General features: G+C 41.1%; 1 protein-coding gene across 1 annotated transcript in view; it reads left to right on the forward strand.

Moving 5' to 3' along the window:
- Positions 1–27283, forward strand: part of CACNA1E (calcium voltage-gated channel subunit alpha1 E) — a 791083-nt gene that overhangs the window by 636536 nt on the left and 127264 nt on the right. The window contains exons 22-26 of the mRNA XM_033915447.1: positions 11464–11593; positions 12121–12180; positions 16982–17088; positions 20879–20890; positions 25718–25814. Coding sequence (XP_033771338.1) covers positions 11464–11593; positions 12121–12180; positions 16982–17088; positions 20879–20890; positions 25718–25814 — 406 coding nt within the window. The remainder of the gene's footprint in view (positions 1–11463; positions 11594–12120; positions 12181–16981; positions 17089–20878; positions 20891–25717; positions 25815–27283) is intronic.

Consider the following 27283-nt stretch of genomic DNA (forward strand, 5'->3'; position numbering starts at 1 on the left):
CTCATGGTATTATACAAAGTACCATAAGTTGCCATGAAAGGTCATGGCAGCCATTTTGAAAGGCTGCCACAAGGGAGCAGGAGTGAGGGGGCTGTGCTCCTACTCCTGATGACCCCTTCTAGATCACCAAGCATTTAGGTAGGCCTGGGGAGGCTACCTAGGCATGGGGAGTGGGTAAGGTTTCCAGCCTTGTCGAGAGGAGGGAAATCAGGAGCTCCTTTTTTTTATTTTTATTTTTTTAATAAATCTCAGCTTTTGAGCTGTCCTAATTCAGCCATTTATCTTATGGAAGCCCCAGCTGAATATTGCCAGTATCCACATGAGCCTTGGCTCCTCCAAGCACTGCCTCCTGACTCTACCCTGATTGTCCCACTTTTTTGTGTGTCAGTCAGAGCCAATATTCAGTTATACTGCCTATATTAATGCTGGTAAATATTGACATTTAGCTGCCAATTGGTGATTTAAACGGGTCAGAACCTCTCTGACCTGCTTAAATCAATCTGAATATTGAGCCCTTAGTGACTTTATTCTAAATTCTCTTCTAGTGTCTAAAATCTATAGTGTTTAGAAGCCAAACGAGAACTCAGAGTAATGTATCTGTGTATGTTTGTGTCTACCCACTCCAGACACATTCTATGATTTATAGGCTATTAGTTTAATAAAAAATATAGGAGGGAAATTTTTCACTAGTGTCATTTAGAGATTTTCATCAACAGATTAATTACAGTCCTTTTGCAAATCATTGATAAAATTAACATAAAATAACTAAAAAAACTTTACAATATTAAGATGCAAACAGCAGTCTAGCACGGAGATGGGGTCTAGGCACCAAGTGCTCCTTGCATGATTATCTACCAACTGGTGAGAAGTACATGTTAATGAGTGATCTCTGGATATTAGAGTGGCATAAGAACATAAGAATTGCTGCTGCTGAGTCAGACCAGTGGTCCATCCTGCCCAGCAGTCTGCTCACGCAGCAGCCCCCAGGTCAAAGACCAGTGCTCTAAATGAGTCCAGCCTCACCTGCATATGTCCCAGTTTAGCAGGAACTTGTCCAGCTTAGTCTTGAAACCCTGGAGGTGTTTTCCCCTACAACAGACTCCAGAAGAGCATTCCAGCTCTCCACCACTCTCTGGGTGAAGAAGAACTTCCTTATGTTTGTACGGAATCTATCCCCTTTCAACTTTAGAGAGTGCTTTCTCGTTCTCCCTACCTTGGAGAGTGTGAACAGTCTGTCTTTATCTACTAAGTGTATTCCCTTCAGTATTTTGAATGTTTCGATCATGTCTCATGGCAGAGGGGTATATAGAGGAGGCCTTCAAGGCTACATTAGAATGGCCCTACCTTCGGTCTTGGAGGAAAAATACCACCTGGAAGGAGAGCATAACTTTTGTGGGATATCAAGTAATTTTGTAGCTAGACCATGTCCTCCAGAAAATATAGTATTCTTTTGCACCTGGGTATATGCCTAGAGGAATTGAATAGCACAGCCACTGTATCAGAGAAATTATCGTTAGGAATAGAAATATGATGGCAGATAAAGGCCAAATGGCCCATCCAGTGTACCTATCCTCAGTAACCATTATCTTTTTCTCTCTGTGAGAGATCCCACGTCTTCTTGAATTCATACACAATCTCTGTTTCCACCACCTCTTATGGAAGACTGTTCCATGCATCTACAACCCTTTCTGTAAAAAAGCATTTCCTTAGATTACTCCTGACCCTATCACCTCTTAACTTCATCCTATGCTCTCTCTTTCCAGAGCTTCCTTTCAAATGAAGGAGACTCAACTCATGCGCATTTACACCATGTAGGCATCATATCTCCCTTCTCCCGCCTTTCCTCCAAAGTATACATATGATGAAGACCATGCACCAATTTAGTAGTCTTCCTTTGGACCGACTCCATCCTTTTTATATCTTTTTGAAGGTGTGATTTCCAGAACTGTACACAATATTCTAAATGAGGTTTCACCAGAGTCTTATGAAGATATCTGGATAGCTGCTAGACAAGAAGATTGGTTGCCTGATGCAAAGTTGGTAGATCATATGCATCACCTAGATAGAATTTTAGACAATGTTAAGGCGGAGCCAACATTTGTGGTAAATCTGTATACTGATAAGATAGGAAAAGTTGGGGGGGTGAGTTCTGAAAGCCAACTTTAGAATTTTAGGTTGAAAACTGAAATCCAGAACCTCCAGAGCAGCATTCTCAGAAATGCTTCCTGCTCAACATTCAGGACCTTAGAAGCAGGCAGTGCTCCAGAGTCTCAATACTTAGATTCAGCAATTGATCAAGGAAGAGACATGTAAATGTTGTAGGAAATGAGCAATATCTTGGGTTCTGACCCCAAAGGATGAGCTCCACCTTAATCAGGATTGAACTAGGCTGCCGGTGCTAACTTTAGCAAGGAGAAAGAGCGGCTTTAAAACTAGGTCATAGGGGAGAACCAAAAGTCATTTAAGAGTGCATGATTTGGAGTATTTCTCATCATAAGATGCTGACAAAATGCTGAAGTTAGACTATTCCAATGGATAGGTTGTACTTTGTACTATAGGCTGAAATAGCTCAAGTGTATTTCAAAAAGAATAGAATTAAATGATTCCAAATTATTTTCATCAACTGCAGTGCAGAAACTTGATGAATGAAATGAGGATAACCAAAGGGATACTGATACAATGGTACAAATAATATTGAAATGATAAGATGGATCGATTTGATGGAGGGGTGGTGGTATACAAAATGGAATGTGAATTCCTTATTGCTAGACATTCCATGCATAAAGGGGGAGGGATAGGATGTAGAGACAGACAGTGAAATGCAAACAGATATAATGAAGGCTAACATATTTGGGAACACAATAACAATGAGAGATTTAAATTATCTCAGCATCGATATGGTAGATGCCTCATCTGTACATTCTATGGAAGTTAAGTTGCTGGATCCCATATACGAGGGGCCGCTAGCGGGTTTAACGCACACAATTTTTCATCACGCATTAACACCCACGCTGGCCGATAAACTACCGCCTGCTCAAGAGGAGGCGGTAGTGGCTAGCACGGCTAGTGGTTTAGCGTGCACTATTATGCGCGTTAAATCGCTAGCACGGCTTTGTAAAAGGAGCCCCAAGTGACTGCTGTCATGATTCAAAGCTGATATGAAAGATGTTATTTAAAGACAAAAGGAAATCATTCCAAAAAAACCTGAAAGCTGGTCCAAGTGAAGAAAGCAAAAAAAACAACAACCCAGAAGCATTGGAGAGTTAGATGAAAATCAGTGATTCAAGAGAGAATGTGAAAAGAAGTATGCCATAGAGGGAACAATTTTTTAATAAAAAGGTTTTCAACTATATTAGAAGCAGGAAACCTGTGAGTGACTCAGTTGGACCACTATATAGCAAAAAGTACGATCGGGGAGGATAAGACCATAACAGAAAAACAAATGAATTCTTTGTCTTGATCTCTACTGGAGAGAAGGTTCGGAGTCACCTATGTTGGAAACAGTGTTTGATGGTGATGATTTGGAGGAACTAAATTAAATCACGATGAAATAGGAGGATGTAATGGAGCAAACACACAAACTAAAGAGTGTAGCAAATCACCTGGACCAGATATACATTCTAGGATTCTGAAAGAACTCCATCATCAAATTGCAGGGGTATTTCTAGCAATCTGTAGCCTGTTCTTACAATTATTTACAGTTCCTGAAGGATGGAACATAAGCACATAAGAATAGCCTTACTGGGTCAGACCACTGGTCCATCAAGCCCAGTAGCCCGTTCTCACGGTGGCCAATCCAAGTCACTAGTACCTGGCCAAAACCCAACGTGACCAATGTAATTATAGACTGGTGAACCAGATGTTGGTACTAGGGAAAACTGCTAGAGGCCACTCTAAAAGATAAAGGGGTCCTTTTACTAAGGTGCGCTAACTGATTTAGCGCACGCTAAAGATTAGCACGCGCTAAATGCTAATGCGCCCATTATATTCTATGGGCGCTTTAGCATATAGCGTGAGCTAATCTTTAGCGCGTCTTAGTAAAAGGAACCCAAAATGACTCAATATATCAATAGGCATGGCTTAGTGGGGGTAGAGCCAACAGGGACTTAGCAAAGAAAAGCCTGTCTTACTAATTTGAAGGGGTTAATAAACATGTGGTTAGAGTTAAACTGGTTAACACAATGTATGTGCATTTTCATTACACGTTTGATACTGTCCCCTATGATAAACTTCTGGAAACATTAGTACATCATAGGATGAGAGGCAATATCTTTTTGTGGATTGGAAACCAGTTAAAAGATAGGAAAACAAGAGTAAGGCAAAATGATTAATTATCCCAATGGATCAAAGTAAATGTTGCAGTGTCCTATGAATCTTTACTGGGATTGGTGCTTTTTAGCACATTTGTCAATGATTTGGAAAAGGAAATCATGAGCAAGTGATTGAATTTGCAGATGACACATAATTATTCAAATTTGTTAAAGATTGCAAAGAATTGCAAGAAGACATTTTGAGACTCTAGACTGGGCAGACTCGTAAGCGACCGATGAAATTTAGTGTGGACAAGCGCAAAATGATGCACACAAGGAAAAATAATCCCGACTATCGGCATATGATGCTGCGTTCTGTAAGGTTCATCACCTAGGGAAAAGAGCTTAGCACTGTGGACTGTACATTGAAATCCTCAGCTCATGTGCCTCAGCAGAAAAAAAAAGCAAATAGGAAAGATTTGGAAAACAAATCAAAGAGTATCATAAGCTGTGACTTTATCTTGAGTGTTGTGTGTAATTCTTTTGCCTTATCTCAAAAAAAGACAGCAGAACTTGGAAAAAAAAATGTTTGGAGAGGGCAGTGAAAATGATAAAAGTAATGAAACAACTTCTCTCTGGAGAAAGGCTAAAAGGGTCAGGGCTGAGAGAGGACTGGAGGGGGAGATTGGAACAGCTGTTTAGCCTTTCAATTAGTACCAAGCCTAGGGAGACACTCTGTGAAGTTAATAGATAGTATTTTTAGAACAAATTGAAGGAAGTACAATAAAGCCGTGAAATTTATTACCAGATGTGATGAGTGCAGTCCACATCTGGGTGTAAAATAGATTAGACAAGTTCCTGGAGGAAAGGTCCATAAACTATTATTAGACGGAAACACTTGGGAGAGTCACTGCTTGTCCCTGGCTATATGCAAATAAAAATGGAGCTGCTCTGTGAGATTCTCTACTCTTTCAGCTTCCTCCACTGGAAACAAGATGCTGGGCTTGAACATTTTGGTCTGACCCAGTATGGTGTTTCTTATGTCAGTGTTAAAAATGAGAACTTAGCAAGTGTGCAGTAAAAGGGCAATTCTATAACCTGGACACTCACGTTTACAAATGCATTACCCCCTCCCACCCCCAGATTCTAGATATGGCTTGGAAAAGCAATGCTAGAAGCTTCTTCTTATTTAGATTTTAGAAAATTGCTAAAGACACAACTATTCGATAGGTCAGTATCTTAATGCACTCTGTTTCTAATTTTAACATGTTTTCTTTTAACTTGATGTATTTTATTCGCATGGTCTGTATTTTAACTTGATGTATTTTATCAGAATTGTATGTATTGCCTTCTTTGTTGTAAGTCGCCTAGAACCTCCCTGGTATGGTGGCATATAAATAAATTATTATTATTATTAAATAGCACCTAAATTGTAGGTGCTTAAAGTGTCTTACGATGTAGACACCTACATGAATAAAAATCAGTTTCAAGATTAGAGTTAATGGTGTCATTAATGAGCTTTAACAAGCTCCTAATGACAAAAAAAATTAAGATTCTAGAGTGAAGTTTAAATGTGCATGTTAGTTTATAAAATAATGCATGGTCAATTAGATAATCAAATCCTTTGACATTTTTTGCCTCAAAACAAAGAAGTCGATGATCTGTTTCGTTATTCTCATTAGTCTTTCCATCAGTTAAAGCTATTCAGCCAAAGAGTCTTGTTTCTCATTCTATTCCATTCGTTTTTTCTGCTCTCTGGAACCTTTTATCGCTTCATTTAAGAAAATGTCATTCTTATTTAGCATTTCGAAAGCAGATAAGACCTTTTTTTGTTTAATCTGACTAGTTAAACAGCTAATATATATATCTTATTGTAAACCGTGTCGAGCTTCGTGATTAATGGGGATGATGCGGTAAATAAGAGGAAAATTTGGATTGGATTGGTAGGCATCTAAGTCGGTAGTCACCTACACCCCTGTAGGTGTGGTTAGGAGGAGATTGGGGTGGTTTTTAATTTAAGTTAGGCGCCAGTATGCACCTATGTTAGTCGCCTCAATGTAGGTGAGGTAAACCCTACATTAGAGACTCCAACCATGTAGCCGTCTACAATGTAGGCACGATTCTGCTAGCAATGCCTAACACGTGATTGACAAATGTAGACATCATTAACGGAATCTGGCCCATGGTGCCTAAAGTTGTGTGCCCAGCTTTGGGCGTGCTTCCAGGTTGTGCACACAAATAAATTGGAAAACGAGCTCTGAACCAATTATTGGGTGCTGACCAATTATTGATGTCAATTGGCACTCATTAAAATCTGCATTCACATCTGGATGTGCGCTATGGAATACTGTGTGCAATTCTGGAGGCCACATTACCGGAAAGATGTGCTTCGAGCTGAGTCGGTCCAGAGGATGGCCACTAGGATGGTTTTGGGTCTCTCATACGAAGAAAGACTGGGCAAACTGCAGCTCTATACCCTAGAGGAGCGCAGGGAAAGGGGTGACATGATTGAGACATTTAAGTACGTCACGGGTCGTGTCGAGGTGGAAAACGATATATTCTTTCCCAAAGGACCCTCGGTCACAAGGGGGCACCCGCTCAAACTCAGAGGAGGGAAATTTAGTGGTGACACCAGGAAGTATTTCTTCACAGAAAGGGTGGTAGATCACTGGAACAGACTTCCGGAGCAGGTGATCAAGGCCACCAGCGTGCTCGACTTTAAGAATAAATGGGACATCCACGTGGGATCCCTACGAGGGTCGAGTTAAGGAACCAGGTCATTAGCATTCAGACTTAATGGGGTGGGTCAATAGAGTGGGCAGACTTGATGGGCTATGGCCCTTTTCTGCCGTCATCTTTCTATGTTTCTATGTTTCTATTCTATGCAGCTGAGCGTCTATCTCCGATAGCATGCATCTCAAAAGGGGGCATGGCCATAGGCATGTCAGAGACATGCAAAAAAGCTGCATGCAGGATTGCAGAATACTGTCTAGCCGCATCTAACTTGGGTCCCACCATTTACACTGGTTTTCATCAGGCATAATTCCTGTGCCCCAAAGTTAGATGCAGGATCTGCACTAAATGCAATTTTACTGTATAGAAAGCAAACACCCTTTATACAATAGCGCTTAACACTGAATTTTTTTCGGCAACTATCCCCCTCTTTTACTAAGGTGTGCTAACCAATTAGTACGCTAATTGAATTAAGGCACGCTGAACGCTAACGCGTCCATAGACTAAAATGCACACATTAGCGTTTAGTGCGCATTAATTCAATTAGCATAAGCTAATCGGTTAGTGCACCTTAGTAAAATAGGGCATATGTTTCAGTGCTGTTTATTGGATTCCCGCCTATGTGTATAAATGCTTAGAAAAATAACACAGAATAATAGCGTATGCATGCCTATGTGTGCGGTTATATGCATAAATTCCAATATTCTGCAAGATAGCACTTAAATTGCATAGCACATAGTTGCAAGGGCAAAGCAAAACCAGGACATACTGTAGGTGGGGCTCACATCTATGAATGTAATTTGGCACTGAAACCAGGTTACACTAGCATTCCATAACAGAACCTAAGTCCCTTTACAGAATAGGCTCCTACCGTACGACCTTGGAGCACTTAAAACAAAGTGCTAAGATGTATAGCTGCTGCCTAAATGGCACATAGAGTAGAACATATTATGTTGTCATGCACACTTTTCATCTGGCGACTTTGTGCAGTCAGAAGATTTGCATAACAGTATATCCCATTATGCACCTGGCTGCTTCACCTCCAGCCTAATGTGCTAAGGACCCCTGAGGAAGGCAATTCTTTGCCAAAACACGGACCATGTAGGGCCCGTTTATTTTACACATAGCACTTTTTCATGTTTATGTTTTGTTACTGTTGACATTGGTCAGATTTTTATAATACATTTTTACAACATGATTCTTTGATATTGTATTGTATATATTTTTAACTAACACCAATAAATATTGGCATTTTAATTCCTGTAAGTCCAGGACTTGGCTCCACCTTTTGTTTTTTCTATTATTATCTTTTGTGGCACCAAGGTCCTTTGCTGTGAGGAGCTGGACGACCTTTTTGGCATTAACCACCCCATAGTGTTTATTGGTTTTTTTCGTCATACACACAGTGGCATAGCCAGGGTAGAAGGTACCTGGGGTGGGGCCCCTGGGCTCTTCTCTCTGCCCTCTGCTCCTTCCGCACCCCAATGCCACACTCATGCCCTCCCTTCCCACCCCATACCTCTTTAAATCTTTGCCAGAGCGAGCAGCTTCTCTGGCCTGCTGTTCATGCTGGCATTGGCTTTCCCTTTGATGTCACTTTCTGGCCCCGCGACCCGGAAGTGATTTCAGAGAGAGCCAGGCCAGTGCGAGCTGTAAGTTTCCCTCCAACTTAGGAATCAAGGAAACTCTTATATCTTGGCATCCCAAGTCCTCTAAATTTTCTTCACACTTCTACCTCTAACCCTCTGTTGTAGTTCCTTCCTATTTCTCCTACTGTAAACCGCGTCGAGCTCTACGAACGTGGAGATGATGCGGTATACAAACCTAAGGATTAGATTAGATTAGTTGCTCGCACTGATGAAGATTTTTAAGAGGTTTCCAGGGCACGAAAGGGAGGATGTGAGCGTGGCGTGGGGGGACGGAGAGGTGCCAGAACCCCCACCAAGATGGCGCCTGAGGCAATCTGCTCCCCCGGGACCTAATTTCTTTTCAATGTACAATTATTAAAGCCTAATTTACATATGATGTGCCCTCATGTCTTGTGAGTATGGGATTCAATAAACATTTTCTAAGCTTGGTTTACTGTATGTGCTAGTGGGTGGCAAGTCAAATGCGCACAAGACAAAAGCGCACGGACAATTGTGCAAAGACAACTTAGCACAAGACAATTGCGCAAAATGACACTTGAGCGCAATGATAATTGCACGCATGACAACTCAGCGCAAGACAATTGAGTGCTAAACCTGCAACCATTTACCTTGCGCTATAAAATCCTGTGCGCTATTGTCTTGCGCTATAATTACTTGTGCTATAAAGTCCTGTGCGCTATTGTCTTGCGCTATAAAGTCTTGCCTGCTATTGTCTTGCGCTATAATGACTTGTGCGATAATGACATGCGCTATAAAGTCCTGCGCGCATCTGACCACACGTGTTTGCGCACATTTGTCATGCACGCTAATGACTATGAACCATGCTAGGGCACTATGATATAGCTCTATAATGGAATGGCTTTCAGGTACTGCTTATCACCTATCACTTATATAGCACTGAAAGGCGTACGCAACGCTGTACATTCTGACATTTATAGACAGTCCCTGCTCGGAAGAGCTTACAATCTAACTTGGACAGACTGTATACCAGCCAGATACCTGTGATGGTCAGTATACCAAATTACGAATAAATTTGAACATGACATGACATATAGGGTTGGGGATGCAGAACCTAAGGTGAAAGGAGTTAGGAGTTGAAAGCACTCTCAAAGAGGTGGACTTTTAACTGGGCCTTGAACTCTGCCAGAAACAGCCCACCTTAGGGATGCGAGTAGCTTGTTCCATGCATACGCCACAGCAAGGCAGAAGGGACGGAGTCTGGAGTTGACAGTTGGAGAAGGGCACAGTTAGGAGGGACTTACCAGCTGAGCAGAGCTCACTGGGGGGGGGGGGAATCATAGGGGGAGATAAGTGAAGAGAGATAGTGAGGGGCAGCCAAGTGTGTACATTTGTAGGTCACTAAGAGGAGTTTGAATTTTAGTCTGAAACAGATGGGAAGCAAATGAAGTGACTTTAGGAGAGGGGTAAATGAGTAAAGTGGTTCTCCCAGAATATAAGTTGTGCAGCTGAATTTTGGATGGATTGGAGGGGAGCAAGCGGAAGGCCCGAGAGTAGCAGTAGTCTAAGTGTGAGGTGATTAGGGCATGGATAAGTGTTTTGGTAATATGCTCAGAGAGGAAGGGTCGGATTTTGGTAATATTATAGAGGAAGAAGCGGCAGGATTTAGCAATATGTTGTATTTGGGCGATGAAGGAGAGAGGAGTCAAAGATGACCCCAAGATTATGAGCATACAAAACAGGAAAGATGAGAGTGTTGTACACAGAGACGGAGGACAAGGAAAGTGGAGAGGTGGGTTTAGGCGGGAATATGAGCAGCTTTGTTTTAACCATATTCAATTTTTGATGGCAGTGAAACATCCAGGTGGCAATATTAGACAGACAGGCTGACACTCTGGTCTGGGTTTCAGTAGAGATATTTGGCGCAGAGAGGTGGATTTGGAGTCATCAGCATAGAGGTGATACTGGAAGCCATGGGAGGAGATCAGCGCTCCAAGTGAGCAAGTGTAGATTGAGAAAAGGAGTGGTCCCAGGACAGAGCCTTGAGGAACACCAATCGATAGCGGGAAGGCTGTGGAGGAGGAACCACCATTGCATACACTGAAGGTGTGATGGGAGAGATAAGGAGAAAACCAGGAGAGGGAAGAACTCTGGAATTCCAACAAGGGCAGTGTATCAAGGAGTAGGTGATGATCAACAGTATCAGAGGTGACAGACAGATCGAGAAGGATGAGGATAGAGTAGAGGCCATTGGATCTGGCCAAGAACAGGTTATTGGAAACTTTAGTAAGGGCAGTTTCTGTAGAATGCAGTGGGCGAAAGCCTGACTGAAGCGGATCCAGAATAGCATGTGATGAGAGGAAGTCAAGGCAACATTGTGCTGTGCTTCTGTCATCATCGAGGTTTTTTTGGGCTTTCTCTCCAGTGTCTTCACTAATTTCTTGATGCCCCACTGGAAACCCTTTATTGGATTGCCCCCCCCCCCCCCTTTCCCCCGTAGGTTTATTGACCAATGGTAAATGGATAACTTCCTTTGAAAATCATTCCCATTGTTTTGAACATACAATTGTAATTATGTTTGTCAAACGTGACAAATAATTATTGACTGGATATTTTTCTAACTCCCGAATTTTAGTGGCTTGAATCCTAACTGCATGATAAATAAAGCAAACCACACCCCCTACCAAAAGTTGCTCTCAGCTAAAACCTACTGTGTAATTTATGTTGAATTATATGTCTATCAGTGAGTGTGTGCATAGGGGAAGCAGTGATAAAGATAGATGAGGGGAGGTACCATATAAAATGAATATCATAATTTTACTGCCAGTGTCTATAAGTGGCACCAATAGATTTCTCTCTGTGTCTGTTTACAGGGTGCGCAGGGTCTGCCATTATATTGTCAACCTTCGTTATTTTGAAATGACCATCTTGCTGGTGATAGCTGCCAGCAGCATTGCATTGGCAGCTGAAGATCCTGTACTGACGAATTCAGAGAGGAATAAAGTGGGTCCCCTCTGTTTCATTCTTCCTGTCTCTCTTCTCTGTGCACGGTATGAATGTTCGAAGCACCATGTGATATTTGCTGTCATTGTAAGAGCTGGGATCCTGTTTATCGCAGCTCTGATCATCCGAGGTTCACATCCTCAAGAGATGCTTTGGTTTCCTCGTGTATTTATGTGATGCATATGTGTAGAATCCCACGGTAGGGCACGTTTCCATACACATGCTAATATTTGTATTTTCTGTTTCCAAAAGCCATGCTTGTTTGTATTTCTGCACCCAGAGTATGGGCGTATAGTCAGTCTACAAAGTATGTTTGCATCTGTGTGTTTGTGAGAGAAAAATTGTGCATATGAGACAGTAGCCTTCATGGTTTATTTTATTAAAGCATATGCAATAAAGGTTTTTTTTGTTTTGTTTAGGTCTTATGCATGTATGTTGTTAGTGAACCACAAGTCATGCATGAAACAGCCAGCACTGAGAGTATGTGTGCCTGGAAACTAATGCTTTGCTATCTTTTGCTCCGGCAGGTTTTGAGATATTTTGACTATGTTTTCACTGGGGTATTTACCTTTGAAATGGTTATAAAGGTAAGTTAGAAAACATTAGACATCCTTGTTGCACATGCATAGCAGTGAATATTGAAGAACTAAGGCCAGTACTGGGCAGACTTGCACGGCCTGTGTCTGTATATGGATTTTTGGTTGAGGATGGGCTGGGGAGGGCTTCAATGGTTGGGAGGATGTGGATGGGCTGGAGTTAGCTTTGACGGAGACTTCAGCAGTTGGAACCCAAGCACAGTACCGGGTAGAGATTTGGATTCTTGCCCAGAAATAGCTAAGAAGAAAAAAAAATTTAAATTGAATCAGGTTGGGCAGACTGGATGGACCATTCGGGTCTTTATCTGCTGTCATTTACTATGTTACTATGGATGGAGAAAGGGAGCTAATTGGAATGTTGAATTTTTTATTACTATTATTGGTATTTTTATACCACTTATGGCCTAAGTGGTTTACATATCTCTCCTGGTGGGCTCACGTTCTACCTAAAATACCTGGGGCAATGGGGGATTAACCACCTCTTTTACAAAGGTGCGCTAAGCTTTTTAGCTCATGCTAAACGCTAATGTGTGCATATTATCCTATGGATGCATTAGCGGTTAGTGCACGCGTTCATTTTAGCATGGGCTAAATCCCCATGCTAAACCGCTTAGCGCACCTTTATAAAAAGAGGGCCTAAGTGACATGCCCAGGTTCACGATGAGCAGCACAGGATTTGAACCCACAACCTCAGGGCGCAGAGGCTGCAGCGCTAACCACTGTGCTATACGCTACCTACTTTTATTTAGAGAATATATGATCGAAAGACAAATTGTTTCCAAGAACCTGCATAACTTATGCCGGACTCTGCTTTGATCATGTGGTTAACTTCCTTGAACTTTAGTGAGGCATGAAGAATTCAATAACCTATTCAACTTTATTTTGCTCCCTGGCAGCAAAGTGCTGCCTCCTTGCCATTGGAGGACACATTGCTAAAACTGAACTAGTGTTAGGCAATTAGAGAAAATGTGTCAATCTAGAGTCCAAGGCAATCGGTGACTTTAAGCTGCAAATCAGAATGGAATCATCTCAAACCAGCTGTGAGGTGGAGGAAAATGTGATGCACTTCTGACCTAGCCGTATTGAATTTTGGAAACAGTTGTAATAGCCCTGGTATTGAACTTTGCTTTAAGATAGACTGTCTGGTGTGCAGGTGCTTAGGCAGAGGCTTCCTAGAATACAGAATGAGGAGTGGCTGAGTGGTTAGTGCAGTGGCCTGAGACCCTGGGGAACTGGGTTCAATTCTCACTGCAGCTCCTTATGGCTCTGGGAAAGTCACTTAACCTTCTGTTAGCCCAGGTACAAAATATGTGCCCATATTTAATATGTGAACCACTTTGATTGCAAAAACAGAAAGATGTTATGTCAAGTCCCATGCCCTAGTTTCATTAAAAATATGCCAGTTTGAACAATTGCACCACTTATCCTTGCATTTACTGCATTGTAAATGCACTGCAAAGCCTATATACTAATTGATGGGAACTTTTCCAGGATGTTCTCATAGTTACCACACAGTGTGGGGGATGTTGTTGTTTCATATTGAAACCACAAGAAAATCTCCCTACAGCCCACAAAAGAAGGGGCGAGGGGGAGAGACAGCCTAAACCAGTGGTCTCAAACTCAAACCCTTTGCAGGGCCACATTTTCGATTTGGAGGTATTTGGAGTGCCGCAGAAAAAATAGTTAATGTCTTATTAAAGAAATTACAATTTTGCATGAGGTAACTCTCTTTATAGTTTATAAATCTTTCCTTTTGGCTAAGTCGTAATAATAATATTGTAATTTATAGCTAAAGAGACATGTGATCAAGAAACTGTTTTATTTTACTTTTGTGATTATCATAAACATACCGAGGGCCTCAAAATAGTACCTGGCAGGCTGCGAGTTTGAGACCACTGGCCTAAACCACTCACTAACCAATACAGAGAAATATAATTGTAATTAATAGTGATGAAAGGGAGCCCTCAGTCACACAGCCTGCTATGGGAACAAGCCCCTAAAGCTCCAGTTCCAGCTCCAGCTCCCAAAAAGGGTGCTAACTGTGAAGCATCCCCGGGCTCCCTTTATGTGAAATTAGTGTAGAACCAATACACAACAACGTGTTAAAGGTGTAAAACTATAAAAGTAAAACTCACTCGTGAAGTAGTTTAGAGCTGTCTCTGCCCCTCATCCAGGGGTCAAAAAGCAGCGTCCACAATCAGCCAAGCAAACCAATGAAAGTAACCATCTGTCTGGAAGTACTTAGCTTCTCCGTAGAAGACCAGCCACCAAAAAACAAAGTTTTTCTCTCCCTCTTTTTGGGGGTTTTTGTTTTTCGGTTGTTTCATATTGATGCATGATCCAGGAAGCCCTGCTTAGTCTAAATGCTTGCATAATGGGCATGGCTTTAAATCAAGATTTATGGTTTTTTTAACCGTCTTTGTTCATATTGACATTAATATATTTTAAAGGAATGAAGTAAAAACACAGATGAGAATGAGAAATACTAAGGAACCTTTCACTGTTAAAAGACATATTTGATGTACCTTTCTGTTAGCAGTTCTGTTTTAAAAGGGGATGGGATTTGATATACCACTTTTTCTGTCACAGTCAAAGAGGTTTATGAATTTTAACAAGGTACTTATTTTGTACCTGGGGTAATGAACTGTTAAGTGATTTACCCAGAGTCACAAGTAGCTGTCGTGGGAATTGAACTCGCAACCTCAAGGTGTTGAGGCAGCTGCTCTAACCACTAAGCCTGTGTTCTTCAATGCAAGGCCCAGGTGGCAGTGGTGGCCCCTGGAGACCTCTGGGGCAAACCCCATTTTCATTCTGATTTCCCCCCAATACTCTCTACTTCTCTATCCAAGCTTAAGTCAGAAAGGAGGGAAGTGGATGGAATGAACTGAGCTACATGCTTTAAGGACATTTTTCAATAGAAGAAGAGAATGCATTTGGAAACTCTCACCCCCAGTAAAGAGTCTGAAGGCAGGCTGGAAATGATGGGCATACACTGGCAGCTCTCCTTCAGCTCACTTGAATGCCAAGTGGCCCCAACAACAAAAATAGTGAAGATTACTGCACTGAGCCACTTCTCTATTAAAACTAATATGAGGAAATAAACCTCTCTAGCGAAAGTACCTTGCATTCAGCAGAGTTTTGCCCATTAAAGCGGAAGAAGAGTGCCCTTATTTTTAAATGAAAAATGCAAAACATCTGGCTTCTTTTGTTTCATTTTAAAACAAACATTGAAAAGAACAATAAAATTCTTTTTTAAAAATTTTGCTTTTTCTCCATGCACTACTTAAAAAACTAACACCCTGCTCCCCACAGCACAAATTTAAATGAAACAATATATTTAAAGAAGTGAAAAATAACCAGTTTGTTAATACATTTTAAAACTTTAATGCACACCAAAGTGGTTTAAGGGTCTTTTTACAAAGCTGCAGTAGAAAGTGGCCTTAGCAGGCCCATACACAGATCTTTCCAGTGCGCAATGACCATGTCTACTGGAGCTGGAAAGTGGCCAATTTTCAATTTTCCAAATTAATGCACATGTTGCCATTACTGTATGGCCATTAACAATTATCATGAGCCCTTAACACCCCCTATTATGAAGGCGGTAAAGGCTCTTACGCTTTGCCAATGTACTATCAGTAGTGCGGAAACACTCTGCCCCCAGACATGCCTCTTAGGCCAAAAAAAGTAAGTATTTTTAAATGCATGATTAGCATCCACATATTTGAAACTTACTGCCGGTTGCCACCTATGGAAATATCCTCACTCATTAATAACTATCTCCAAATAAAGCTCCAACAGATTAAACCTATAGAACCTCAGCAACACCACTCAAAGCTCAGATCCCTCATAGCTTTAAGCTTTATGTGTTAAATCCTCATCAGTTCATCCTCCTCCTAAACCTTTCTTATCTTATATATATATATATATATATATATATTTAATACTCTCATTTCATCTTTTATATGAAAAGAGGTTAAATAGCTTAAATAATTTAGCTATTAATAAATCTACTTAGCTCTGTGGGTATATAATCAGGGCATTTGAAACGTCCTTCTTTACTTGAGCAAGAGGCAAGGTGGTGATCCTAATAGGGAAAAGGTCTTGACAACGCTGTCCTCTGCCTTTCACAATTGGGATTTAGGAAAAATCACAGCACTGAGACGGTGGTTGCAGCACTAGTAACAGACGCTAAAGAACTCACAGCGCAATCATAATCCAATTTGGTCTAGTAGGCTTCAGTCGAATGTCTGCGATCTTCAGTGATTTTGGATTTACTGGCCCAGTTCTCTCCTGGTTCCAAGGCTTCCTAACCACTCGGCACTATGCTGTATATAAGGATGGTGCACTTTCTAACAGCTCGCACCCTCTCAGCAGGGTCCCCCAAGAATCCCCACTTTTGCTATCAGTATTCAACCTTCTAATGCAATCCTTGGGAGCCAACTTAGATCTCGCACAAATAAAACATTTTACCTATGCAGACGACATAATGATCATATTACCTGTAACGGCTGCATCAGCCAACACCACCACTGTCGAAAAATATATCCACATCGTAGAAAACTGGACCTCAACCCATCGCCTTTAAGCTTTGAGTGGTTTTGTTGAGGTTCTATAGGCTTTACTTTATAGGCTTTATTTAGGGATATTAATGATTGAATATTTTTAGGTGCACACAGTATAGGAGGTGTATTCTTTGCCTTTGTTTGTGCGTATTTAGGGACTTGGAAGAAACATCTATGTTTTCTGATTCTGGATATGTGCAACAATGTGTACCTTGTGTTGTCTTCTATAGATGATAGATCAGGGTTTGATTCTGCATGATGGAGCCTATTTCCGCGACCTCTGGAACATCCTGGATTTTATCGTAGTCGTTGGAGCTCTAATAGCCTTTGCTTTAGCGTAAGTGGCTTAAAGTAATTCATCCGCTTCTCTGGCCCTCTGAATTGTCTCGAAAGGGATGTCAAAGAGGCAGTGAAAGAAACAGTCAAAAGAAATACCACCTGGAGTATTAATTGGTACCAGCAGTAAAAGCACCAATGAACACCAGGATGGCAAGTGGCCAGGATAAAATTTGTTAGTACATCAGTCAATGCAGTGAGGGATATACTGGGTTCCCAAGTTATGCAAAATCTAGTCAGAACTTCACCTTGATATACTGACTAGCTTTTGCATAGCTTGGGAATCCAGCAAATTCCTCACTGGCTTTTACTTAGACAGCAAACAGCTCCATCATAAAACTTTTATGTAATTTCTTTTGATCTTAATTCATTTCTCTTGCCTTTTTTTCCCCCTATGCTTTCTTGTTATATCTAATTTATTATTTTAATCTCTTCTTTCCTTTTTTTTTTTTTTTTTTGCTTGATTTACTTCAGTTCTGTAACATTGGTGTATTACGTGTTATGCTTCTTGGAATTGAAGTTTAGAATTACTGAATCATTTTTTTTTTTGGAAATGGGGGAGTCCATTCACTACCAATGTATGCAAACCCTGTCACTGTGTATTATTTGTCATAGAACTTTGCAATAAATAAGGAGTTCATAAATTACCCCTTTGTGATCTAGTTCTATAAGTATGGGGGCGCAATTCCGTAACTGGGTTCCTCCTTCAAGGCACTCTGACACCACATGGTGAGATCCTGTTCTATAATGGAACTTAAGTGCACAGGTTCATAGAGATACAAGAGTAACCTGGTGACCGCACGACTTATATTTATGCACCTGCACTTAGTGGTGTAGTAAGGGGGGGGCAAGGGTGGTGGTCCGCCCCAGGCGCCTTGTTGATGGGGGCACTGACACCCCTCTGCCTCCCCAACCCCCCCACCTCTTCCTATTCATCCCCTCCATGTGGCACCCCCCTTCCCTTCTCCCATACCTCTAGTGGAAGTTGTTGTCGCGGCAGTCAATAATGTACTTTTTTGAAACGCCGTTGGCTCTCCCACTGACGTTTCAAGTTTCTTTATTTTTGATATACCGTCTATAAAAATACATGTCTAGACGGTGTACATTATAAAAAATGATAGGAAACAATTGAAATAGGTAAATAAAACCAATAATTTATCAAATATTAAAAATATTAGACAAATTCAGATTAACGTACATGAAACGGAAGGAAAGTAAGGGAGGGAGAGGTTGTTTAAAATACATCGAAGTAAAATTAATAAAAAAAGGACGGTAAATGAAGAGTGGTAAAGACATTAGGAAGGGGGATCACTTCAAAAGAAGTGTTAGCTGTTTCAAAGCTACAATCAGGGAGTTAAAAGGTGGAGGCTGATGCTAAAGAGTGAAAGCATCTTTAAAGAGGAAGGTTTTAAGTTTGGTTTTAAATTTTCCGAGGGAGTTCTCCAATCGAATGTCTAGTGGAAGGGCATTCCACAAAGAGGGATGGATTTGCGAGTAGTGTCGTGGAACAATTCCCGTATTGACGGTATAGAGAGTAAATTTTGATTATTTTATCAGAGGGCCCTTGATGATGAGTATGGGATCAAAATTTTGCTAATAAACGCCGGTTGATTAGAGTTGTTTTTATTTTTAAATGAGGAGGAGTATTTTATAGGAAAGTGACGTCAGACAGAGAGCTGACGGGGTCACGAGGAACACATTGTTGACCGCCGCAAGCAACAATTTCAACTAGAGGTATGGAGAAGTGGGAGGCACATACAGTAAGTGGGATTGGGGAAGGATCGTCGGGGGGGGGGGGCGAGGGCAGGAACTTACATCAGAACTTACATCAGAGGGAAAGCTGAGGGTTAGCATGAGCAGTGAGTATGAGGCACTGCTCCCTGCCAGTGAAGAACTGGAAGGATTAAAAAGGGGGTTGAGTGAGTGGAGTAGAGAGACCCCTGATCACCTGGAGCGGGAGAGTCTTCAGCTGGGAATCCCCATCAGCTGCATCACAGCTATGGCACTGCTGGGTGGGCCTAAGTTCAAAGTGGATGGGCTTCTTATCATTCACTAATTCATTATTTGAATAACTATCACTTAGCTTTTAAAGTAATTCTTCATTGTAATAGTCATCTTCCATTAGACCACCTCTATGGTGGATAGTAGCTCCCGCAAAAGTTTCAGTTCCCCTCAACCCTGAAGAAAGTTTCCAGTGAAACATGCATGTCGGGAGAGGTGGTCTAATGGAAGATGACTATAACAATGAAGAATTACTTTAAAATCTAAGTGATAGTTATTCAAATAATGAATTAGTGAATGATAAGAAGAAAAACACAAAAACAAATTTTTTATAAGAATTCAATAAAAGTTGGACTGATAGAGATGGAAACAACCAGAAGTATACTGTGCCTGGTTGCATTCTGAAGGTCCATACAAAAAAATAGCAAAAAAATAGTTATTGGTTGGTATCCCACAGTCTTATGACAGTGGGTTCAAAATTGGTGTGGTACACTAGTACTTGCATTGTGTGATTTAGAACTTTGTACTAGATATAGTGGCCTGAATTTTGAGCAGTTTTTACAAATGTAGGCTGACACTGCTAACTTAGGGCCAGATTCTATAAATGGCAGCTAACCTACCCCTCCTCCCTTTTACAAAACTACGGAAGCGGTTTTTAGAGCAGGCTGGCATGCTGGATGCTCTGTGCTGCTCTCCAAAACTCATATGAACTCTATGAGTGTTGGGAGCAGCGCAGAGCATTCAGCATGCCAGCCTGTGCTAAAAACTGCTTCCGTGGTTCTATAAAAAAAAAAAAGGGAGGGGGGATTAATTAGCAAAATATCCTTAATAGCTTTAATAATTGGAAAACAAATGTAATTGGGCAATAGGTGCCTATCCAATTCTATAGAAGATAGGCGCCTATCGCATGGTGCTCAGCGACACTTAATGCCTAAGTGGGCTTTTCTGGGGTGGAGCATGACTTAGACACCGCTAAGCATGATTCGCCAAAAAACTTAGGTGCCTGAAATATAGGCCTGAAATGTAGGCCTCAACTACATTTCTGGTGCCTAAGTTTTTGAAAGGTGCCACTAGGCACGATTCTCTAAACAGTGCCTAAGTGTGATTGACAAACGGTTGGCACCATTTTTCTAGGCGCTGGCTGATTTAGGCCCCGTCTACAGAATCCAGGTATTAGTGAGCTCTATTTATTTGTGCAGTGCATTAACATGGAGTTAGTGAACCACCCCATTACCAGTATGAAAGCTGTAGTAAATGATGCAATATTTAATTCACATTGTAGATTATTTAAGAGACCCCATGAGTCTAGCAGTTGACGACTGGAAAGTGTCACCAGTAACTTGGCAAAATCTCCAAATATGAAAGTTGTGAAATATGCTTTGGTTGCACTTCCAGGCACTTGCTTTCTCCTACTGTGACAACTCCTTCTGTCTCATTGCTTTTCATTGCCCTTTCTTGTTTTTCTGTTTCATTTCCTTTCTCTGTTTTTGTAATTTCATTTTTACCTGCTCTGTCGTCTTTACCTTGCTGCCTTTCATTCTTTCTGACACACTCTTGGTTTCCCTCATCATATTTTATTTTCTTCTTCTCCTTCATTCTTCTTCCTCCTCTTTTCATATCTGATTCTCTCTTCATTTTTTTGGCACCCAATTCCTTTTTTTGTGTTATTCTTATCAGGGCTGTTCTCTTAAAAAGTAATTGTTTTGTCTTTTCTCTCCCTTCTCTTTCTATGGCTTGTTCTTTCTTTTTCTTTGCTTATCGTGATATTGCACTTCTTGGATCATCTACAGGAATGTTTTGGGGTAAATATTACCTTTTCTTATTATATGGTAGAAGAACAAATAGAGGCTGTGTGTGGAGAGGGGATTAGTGGGGTAGTGTAACTAGAACTTTCTTATCCACAAAAGTAGGTTTTCTGTAGACCATAGACCAGTGATTCCCAAACCTGTCCTGAAGGACCCCCAGGCCAGTCGGGTTTTCAAGATAGCCCTAATGAATATGCATGGAGCAGATCTGCATTCCTGGCATCTCCATTATATGCAAATCTCTGTCATGCATATTCATTAGGGCTATCTTGAAAACCCGACTGGCCTGGGGGTCCTCCAGGACAGGTTTGGGAACCACTGCCATAGACCAAGGATAGGGAAAGCAGGGAGGATGAGACTGTATCCTACATTTTGGCATATTTCAAGAAATACAAGATGATGTTTCTTTGTTTATAGAGTGCCAGCGACATCTTTCTTTTGGTTCAATATAAGCAGGTTATGGTGAAATGTATACCTGAGACTTTTCCAAGTGATATTCATTGCAGTTACTCCCTAGAGTACTGTTCTGCTCTGCTAAGCTGGGTCTATGTGGCCATCTGAAGCTGGAATACAGTCTGGAATGTACTGTTTCATTCACATCTTTATGTGGTGGGGGGGGATGTCGGTAACCATTGCAGGAGTAAAGGGGTGTCATGGCTTAATCCCTCCAATGGTCATCTGGTCAGTTTGGGCATTTTTTTATACCCTTATTCATTTATAAAATAGGTCTAGTCCAAAAGTCTAAATGGTGCCCTGGCTGTTTTGTTAAATGATCGCTTATCATTGCAAAACATCAAAGTCCTAAGCCCGTCCCCTTAGAATTTATATGAACAGAGGATGACCAGCTTAGAAAGATGTTTAAAATATGGGTTTTGAAAATAGTGATTTGGATATTTTAGCTAGAAAAATGTCCAAATACCACTTGATGCTATTTTGGGATATTTATTTCTTTTGAAAATGAGCCTCTAAATTTCCTTATAATAAGATAACCGCTATTTATGAAATAGGTTTAAAGAGAAAAATAGTGATTATCTTATTATCAAGTGACTTTGGGGCTCATTTTCAAAACAGAAAAGCAGCATAAAGCAGATGGATTTTTTTTTTCACACAAATGTCCAAATCACAATTTTTTATTTAAAAAAAAACAACCACATTTTAAGACGCTTTTCTATGCAAATCACCTACAGTACACCTAAACTTCAAGGGGGCATGTTAAAGGTGTGTTTTGGGCAGGACTAGTGCGGGCTCATGATTTGAATATCTTTCTGCAATAAATGAACATTTTTAAAACGTCCAAGGCAAGAAATGAGACGTATGCCAAAATAGGTTCCCACACTGACCAGTTGACCACCGGATAGATTAAGGCATGGCCCCCTCTTACTCCCCCAATGGTCACTGACCCCCCCTCCTACCCTCCAAAGATGTGAAAAAGAAAAATCAGTACAGACCGTCTTGCATAACCGCTGCAGATGTTATGGCCAGTCTCTTTAGAGCAACAAGCAGGTCCCCAGAGTAGCTAACGGCCAGTTCAGTGGAATGCAGAGTAGGGGTCCCAACCCCATATCACACCAGCAAAACTGGCCATTCCTTTTCTTAGCCATTTTGAATCCTCTGTTGCTGCTGTGCAGTCCTCTCTTGTGGATTTCTCCTGAAGACGTGAATTATGAAACAGGTTACTCCTGTTGAGATATAGTGTGCAGGATTTGATTGCTAAGAAGAGGAATGGCCTGCGGTTTTTTCCTGCATCTTTATGAACTTGAGAGAGTGTTACTTTGTTTTTTCTTATCTGCCCGAGGATGATTTCAGACTGTTTTGCTGCATTAAAACTGTTTGTTGAATGGAGTTTTTTGACTTATGATTAAGCTGCGCTTGCCATGCTTTAGCTTATGCTATATTAATTTTGTGCAGGATATACTGAGGTCTTTTTCTCGGTGACGGGACTAAATTGCGCGAGACAACGGCACGCCGACAACTGAGCGCAGACAACTGAGCGCAAGGTTGACGGTGCGCCGAAGAAAAGCACTATTTTAAAGGGCTCCGACGGGGGGTGTGGGGGGAACCTCCCCACTTTACTTAACAGACATTGCGCTGGCGTTATGGGGGGTTTGGGGGGTTGTAACCCCCCACATTACACTTAAAACTGAACTTTTTCCCTAAAAAACAGGCAAAAAGTTTGGTTTCAAGTATAATGAGGGGGTTACAACCCCCCAAAACCCCCACAACACCAGCGCGATGTCTGTTAAGTAAAATAGGGGGTTCTCCACCAACACCCCCCGTCGGAGCCCTTTAAAATAGTGCTTTTCTTTGGCGCGCCATCAACCTTGCGCTCAGTTGTCTCACGCAATTTTGTCTATGAACCCTTTTTCTCCACTTTTTGTGCTCAGATTGCAGCATCAGTCTATTCCCTCCCTGTGGAAGAGAGTATTTTCTATTTATTTATTTTCTGTTTTTTTCCCTACTCTTGCCTCAAAGATATTTTTCTATATAAAAAGCATCTGGCAAATTTGGACCTTTTCCTTTTATTGAAAATGGCTATTTTCTCTGCAGAATATTTGGACATTTTCCCTAAAACATACAAAATCAGATTTAGACATTATTTAAAAAAAATGCCTCTGTCAATCACCATAGGCATAGGGGTTCATTATCAAAATGGAAATACATCTAAAAACCGGCCAAAATCGGCACTTGGGCGATCTGTAAGACAAGTCGTCCAAGTGCCGATAATCGAACCGGGTTTTAGACTCATATCAAAATGACTTAAGCCCTTTCAGTGCTGCTGTACGCCCAGAGCTAAAAGGGGCGTTTTAGGAGGAGTGGTGAGGGCAGGAACTGGGCGGGACGTGGGTCGGCCTAGATTTAGTCGTACTGCAAGTATAACCGAAAGTGTAACAAGACTGCCTAGATGGAAATTGTGCATTGTGACATAGGCCAAGCAAAACCGGGTCTAAGTGCCCAGAAAGTCTCCAAAGTGAGCAGATAACCACTGTAGACACAATATACAAACCCCCCACACACTCCCCCAGTGATCACTGCCCTCCACCACCACCACCTCCATAAAACACGGAATAAAAAAATTTATATATCTGCCTCCAGAACATCAGCAGCTGGCATAGGAGCTAAACTAAACTAAACCTTAAGTTTATATACAGCATCCTCTCCATAATTATAAAGCTCAGCACGGTTTACAAGAGTTTAATATAAGGAAGGAACAGCATAATGGGGTTGGAGGTTGAGTATAGGGGGGAAGAGAGCATTACATTTTTGAGAATAGCCTAGTTTTCAGGTGCTTTCGGAATAGTTGGAAGGAGCCCAGATTCCGTAGTGGGGCAGTAAGGTTATTCCAAAGCCCTGTGATTCTGAAGAAGAGAGATTTCCCTAATTTTCCCGCATAGAGGATACCTTTTAGCGAGGGAAAGGATAGTTTAAGTTTTTGGGTGAACCTGGTGGTGTCGGGACTCAAGGAGTTCCAAGATAGTGGAAGGAGGATGCCGTGTAGGATCTTAAAAGCTAGGCAGGCGCATTTAAAATGAACCCTGGAAATTACTGGAAGCCAGTAAAGTTTGGACAGAAGTGGGGAAACATGATCAAAATTGCTTTTTGCGAAGATCAGCTTGGCCACAGGAAAGCCTAGTAGAGCGGCACAGAGGTGGCTTAAGTAGTCTGGAGGGTGGTCTAGTGACCCATAGAGAGGAGGACCCAGGCCCATAAGTTACTCTAACCACTGCATTTATGATGAAGCATTTGTACCCCTCCAAAACCCCTCAAACCCTGCTCTACTGCCATATAGATGCCACCTGCAGCCATAAGGGCTAGTGGGGTTGTATACTGGTTGGTCTAGTAGGTTGGTCTAGTAGGATATTTTGTGGGGGCTCACCATGACCTATAAGGGAGTTGTGAGATGTTTATATGGCACCCTTTTTGTGAAGTTCGAAGCAGTGCCCTATAAGGTGCCTCTCTCCTGTGTTGCCATGTCTGGGTGTCCAGTCCATCACTTTGCTGGCCCCTCCCACATCCAAAAGGTCTTGTTCTAGGCGTTTTTGATTTGGACAATTTTTTGGATGAGAATGTGGTATAAAGATAGACGACTTAGCGGTCTGGCCGATCAAACAGCTGGATGTATAATTAGACAATTTTCGACAAAACAATATTTGAAAATAAATACATTTTTTTGAACCAAAAAAAAATATATATTTTGGATGTATTTTTCGAGAATGGACTTTAGGCACTGCCAACTTTGGACGACTCCAAAAAGTGAACTCTGTTCCATTCTTGGGAGGGTATACCCCTTCCTTGTAGAGTTTCATGCCTCTGAGTAACCTGAAAAAATCTTGATCACACCATAGATAGGTTACTATTGTAACAGCAAAGTCAGTTCACATTTTTGACTAAAGTAATTTCTGACTTTTCCTAGTTTTTACTAGTATTACCCCCGTGATATCAGAAGGAAATAAACTTTGGACGACTAGCAACTTAAGCCCAAAACGGGCTTAGACGTATCTTTTGATTATGCCCCTCATAGTCTATAGTCACATTTGATTAGGAAGAATTATATAACAAATACTGCTAGTCTTATCAACTGAGAAGAGTATTGGTTTCAAGAAATATATCATTATGTAAAATAGTCAGGCAAATCAAATGTTATTTAACAGCACAGGCCTTTTCCATTTGGGTCCTAGAATATCTCTGCCCGTCAAGTTTTGTGTATGTAAAATAATTTCAGTACAAACCATATGCTATAAACTGGGGCAGGCACGTTTTCCTTCCCCTCCCTCCCCAGTTCTTTTCATCTTTTCCTGTTGTATTTCTCCTTTCTGACTACTGCAGTAGCAACAAAGGCCGGGACATTAAAACCATCAAGTCCCTCCGTGTGTTACGTGTGCTGAGACCATTGAAAACCATCAAACGACTGCCGAAGCTGAAGGTAACACAAGTTCTACTGGAGTTTCTGCTCAGAGATCAAGCAGGCAATCTCTGCCCTATCAGTAATGCTTGAAACGAGACATTCTTAGATGATTGTCATCTATAAAGTAATACCATTTATTTGCTTACCTTTCGGTCCCATTTGGAGGAGGAAGAGGTGTTAGAGCTTCATGATGTAGAGTTTATTGCGCTCGCTGACTGATAGAATTCAAAGGGGCCAATTTTTCAAAATGATTAAGCATGCTAAACTTAACAGCAAATGACCCCTTCCTTGACTTATGAATTTAGGAGTGCCTTAAAAATGAAATGGGCTTATTTTAGAAGCGCTATATGGATTTTAGGTGTTTGTTTAAATGTTTATATTGCATAAACATCTAAATCCTGATCTTGCAAAGTAAGGATATACATGTAGTTTCAGGTTTATTTAAATTATATATCCCGCCTTTTAAAAATTTCAAAGCGGCCTACATTGATAATACATTTAAGTAGAGTAAAAACAATTAAGACAAAATAACAAAATGACATCAAATATTAAAATGAAAAACCAAAAAAGCACTGTGGAGAGATGATGATCCTGAAATGGACTTTAATTGAAGATCCAAATGTACATAAAAAAGCCAAGTTCCAAATAAACAATCCACATTAAAGGTATAAGTCCACGTAAAAGTCAAAAGGACCTAAAAGGCTAGTGGTGCAGGACCCAAAGCGGTCAAAGATCAACTGTGTCTTTGTAAAATACGTTTAAAATAAGCACCTGCTTGTCCTCCCAACCTAGGTAATCTGTTCTAAAATTACTCTTGTGTGGGCTAAGGGCCTTTTTTCTATATATAACGCCTAAAAAATTAGCACAGGCCTTAGTGCAATTCTATAAAATGCCTCTGAAATTTTGCGCAGTTTATAGAATCACGCTTAGCACCTGTACATGTGACTAATAGTTAGGTGCAACCATTTAGGCCAATAAAAACCAGGCCTAAATACCTAAACCTAAGCTGTACACAGATCAGGTATATTCTTGGCCAGTGTGCCTAACTTTTACAAATGCCCATGACCCGCCCATGCTCCTCCCCTGGCCACCCCCTTTTGTGAAATTCATGCACTAGAATTTATGTGCACCACTTGCACAGATTCTAATTAGTGTCAATTATTGTCAATTGCTGATTATTGACGCTGATTAGCTTGGTAAACAATGAAGTTGAATATGCAGATTGGCATTGCACACGGCTTTGGTCACACTATACAGAATCAGGGCCTAATTATATAGCAAGGCACCTATGTGACAAGAGCAAAAAGGCACTTAGAAGGTGCCTAAGTTAATTCAGAAATACCATTTGAAATGGCAATTAACGTTAAATTTCAAGTGCCTACCAGCATCTAAACAAAGGGCCTCTGGAGGTGCCTACTGGCACCCAACAACACTATAGGTGTGCCTACGTAGGTGTGATTCACGCCAAAGATAGGCTCCAGAAAAGT

This window comes from Geotrypetes seraphini, chromosome 12 (genome assembly GCF_902459505.1).
Source record: "Geotrypetes seraphini chromosome 12, aGeoSer1.1, whole genome shotgun sequence".
NCBI classification, from domain to species: domain Eukaryota; kingdom Metazoa; phylum Chordata; class Amphibia; order Gymnophiona; family Dermophiidae; genus Geotrypetes; species Geotrypetes seraphini.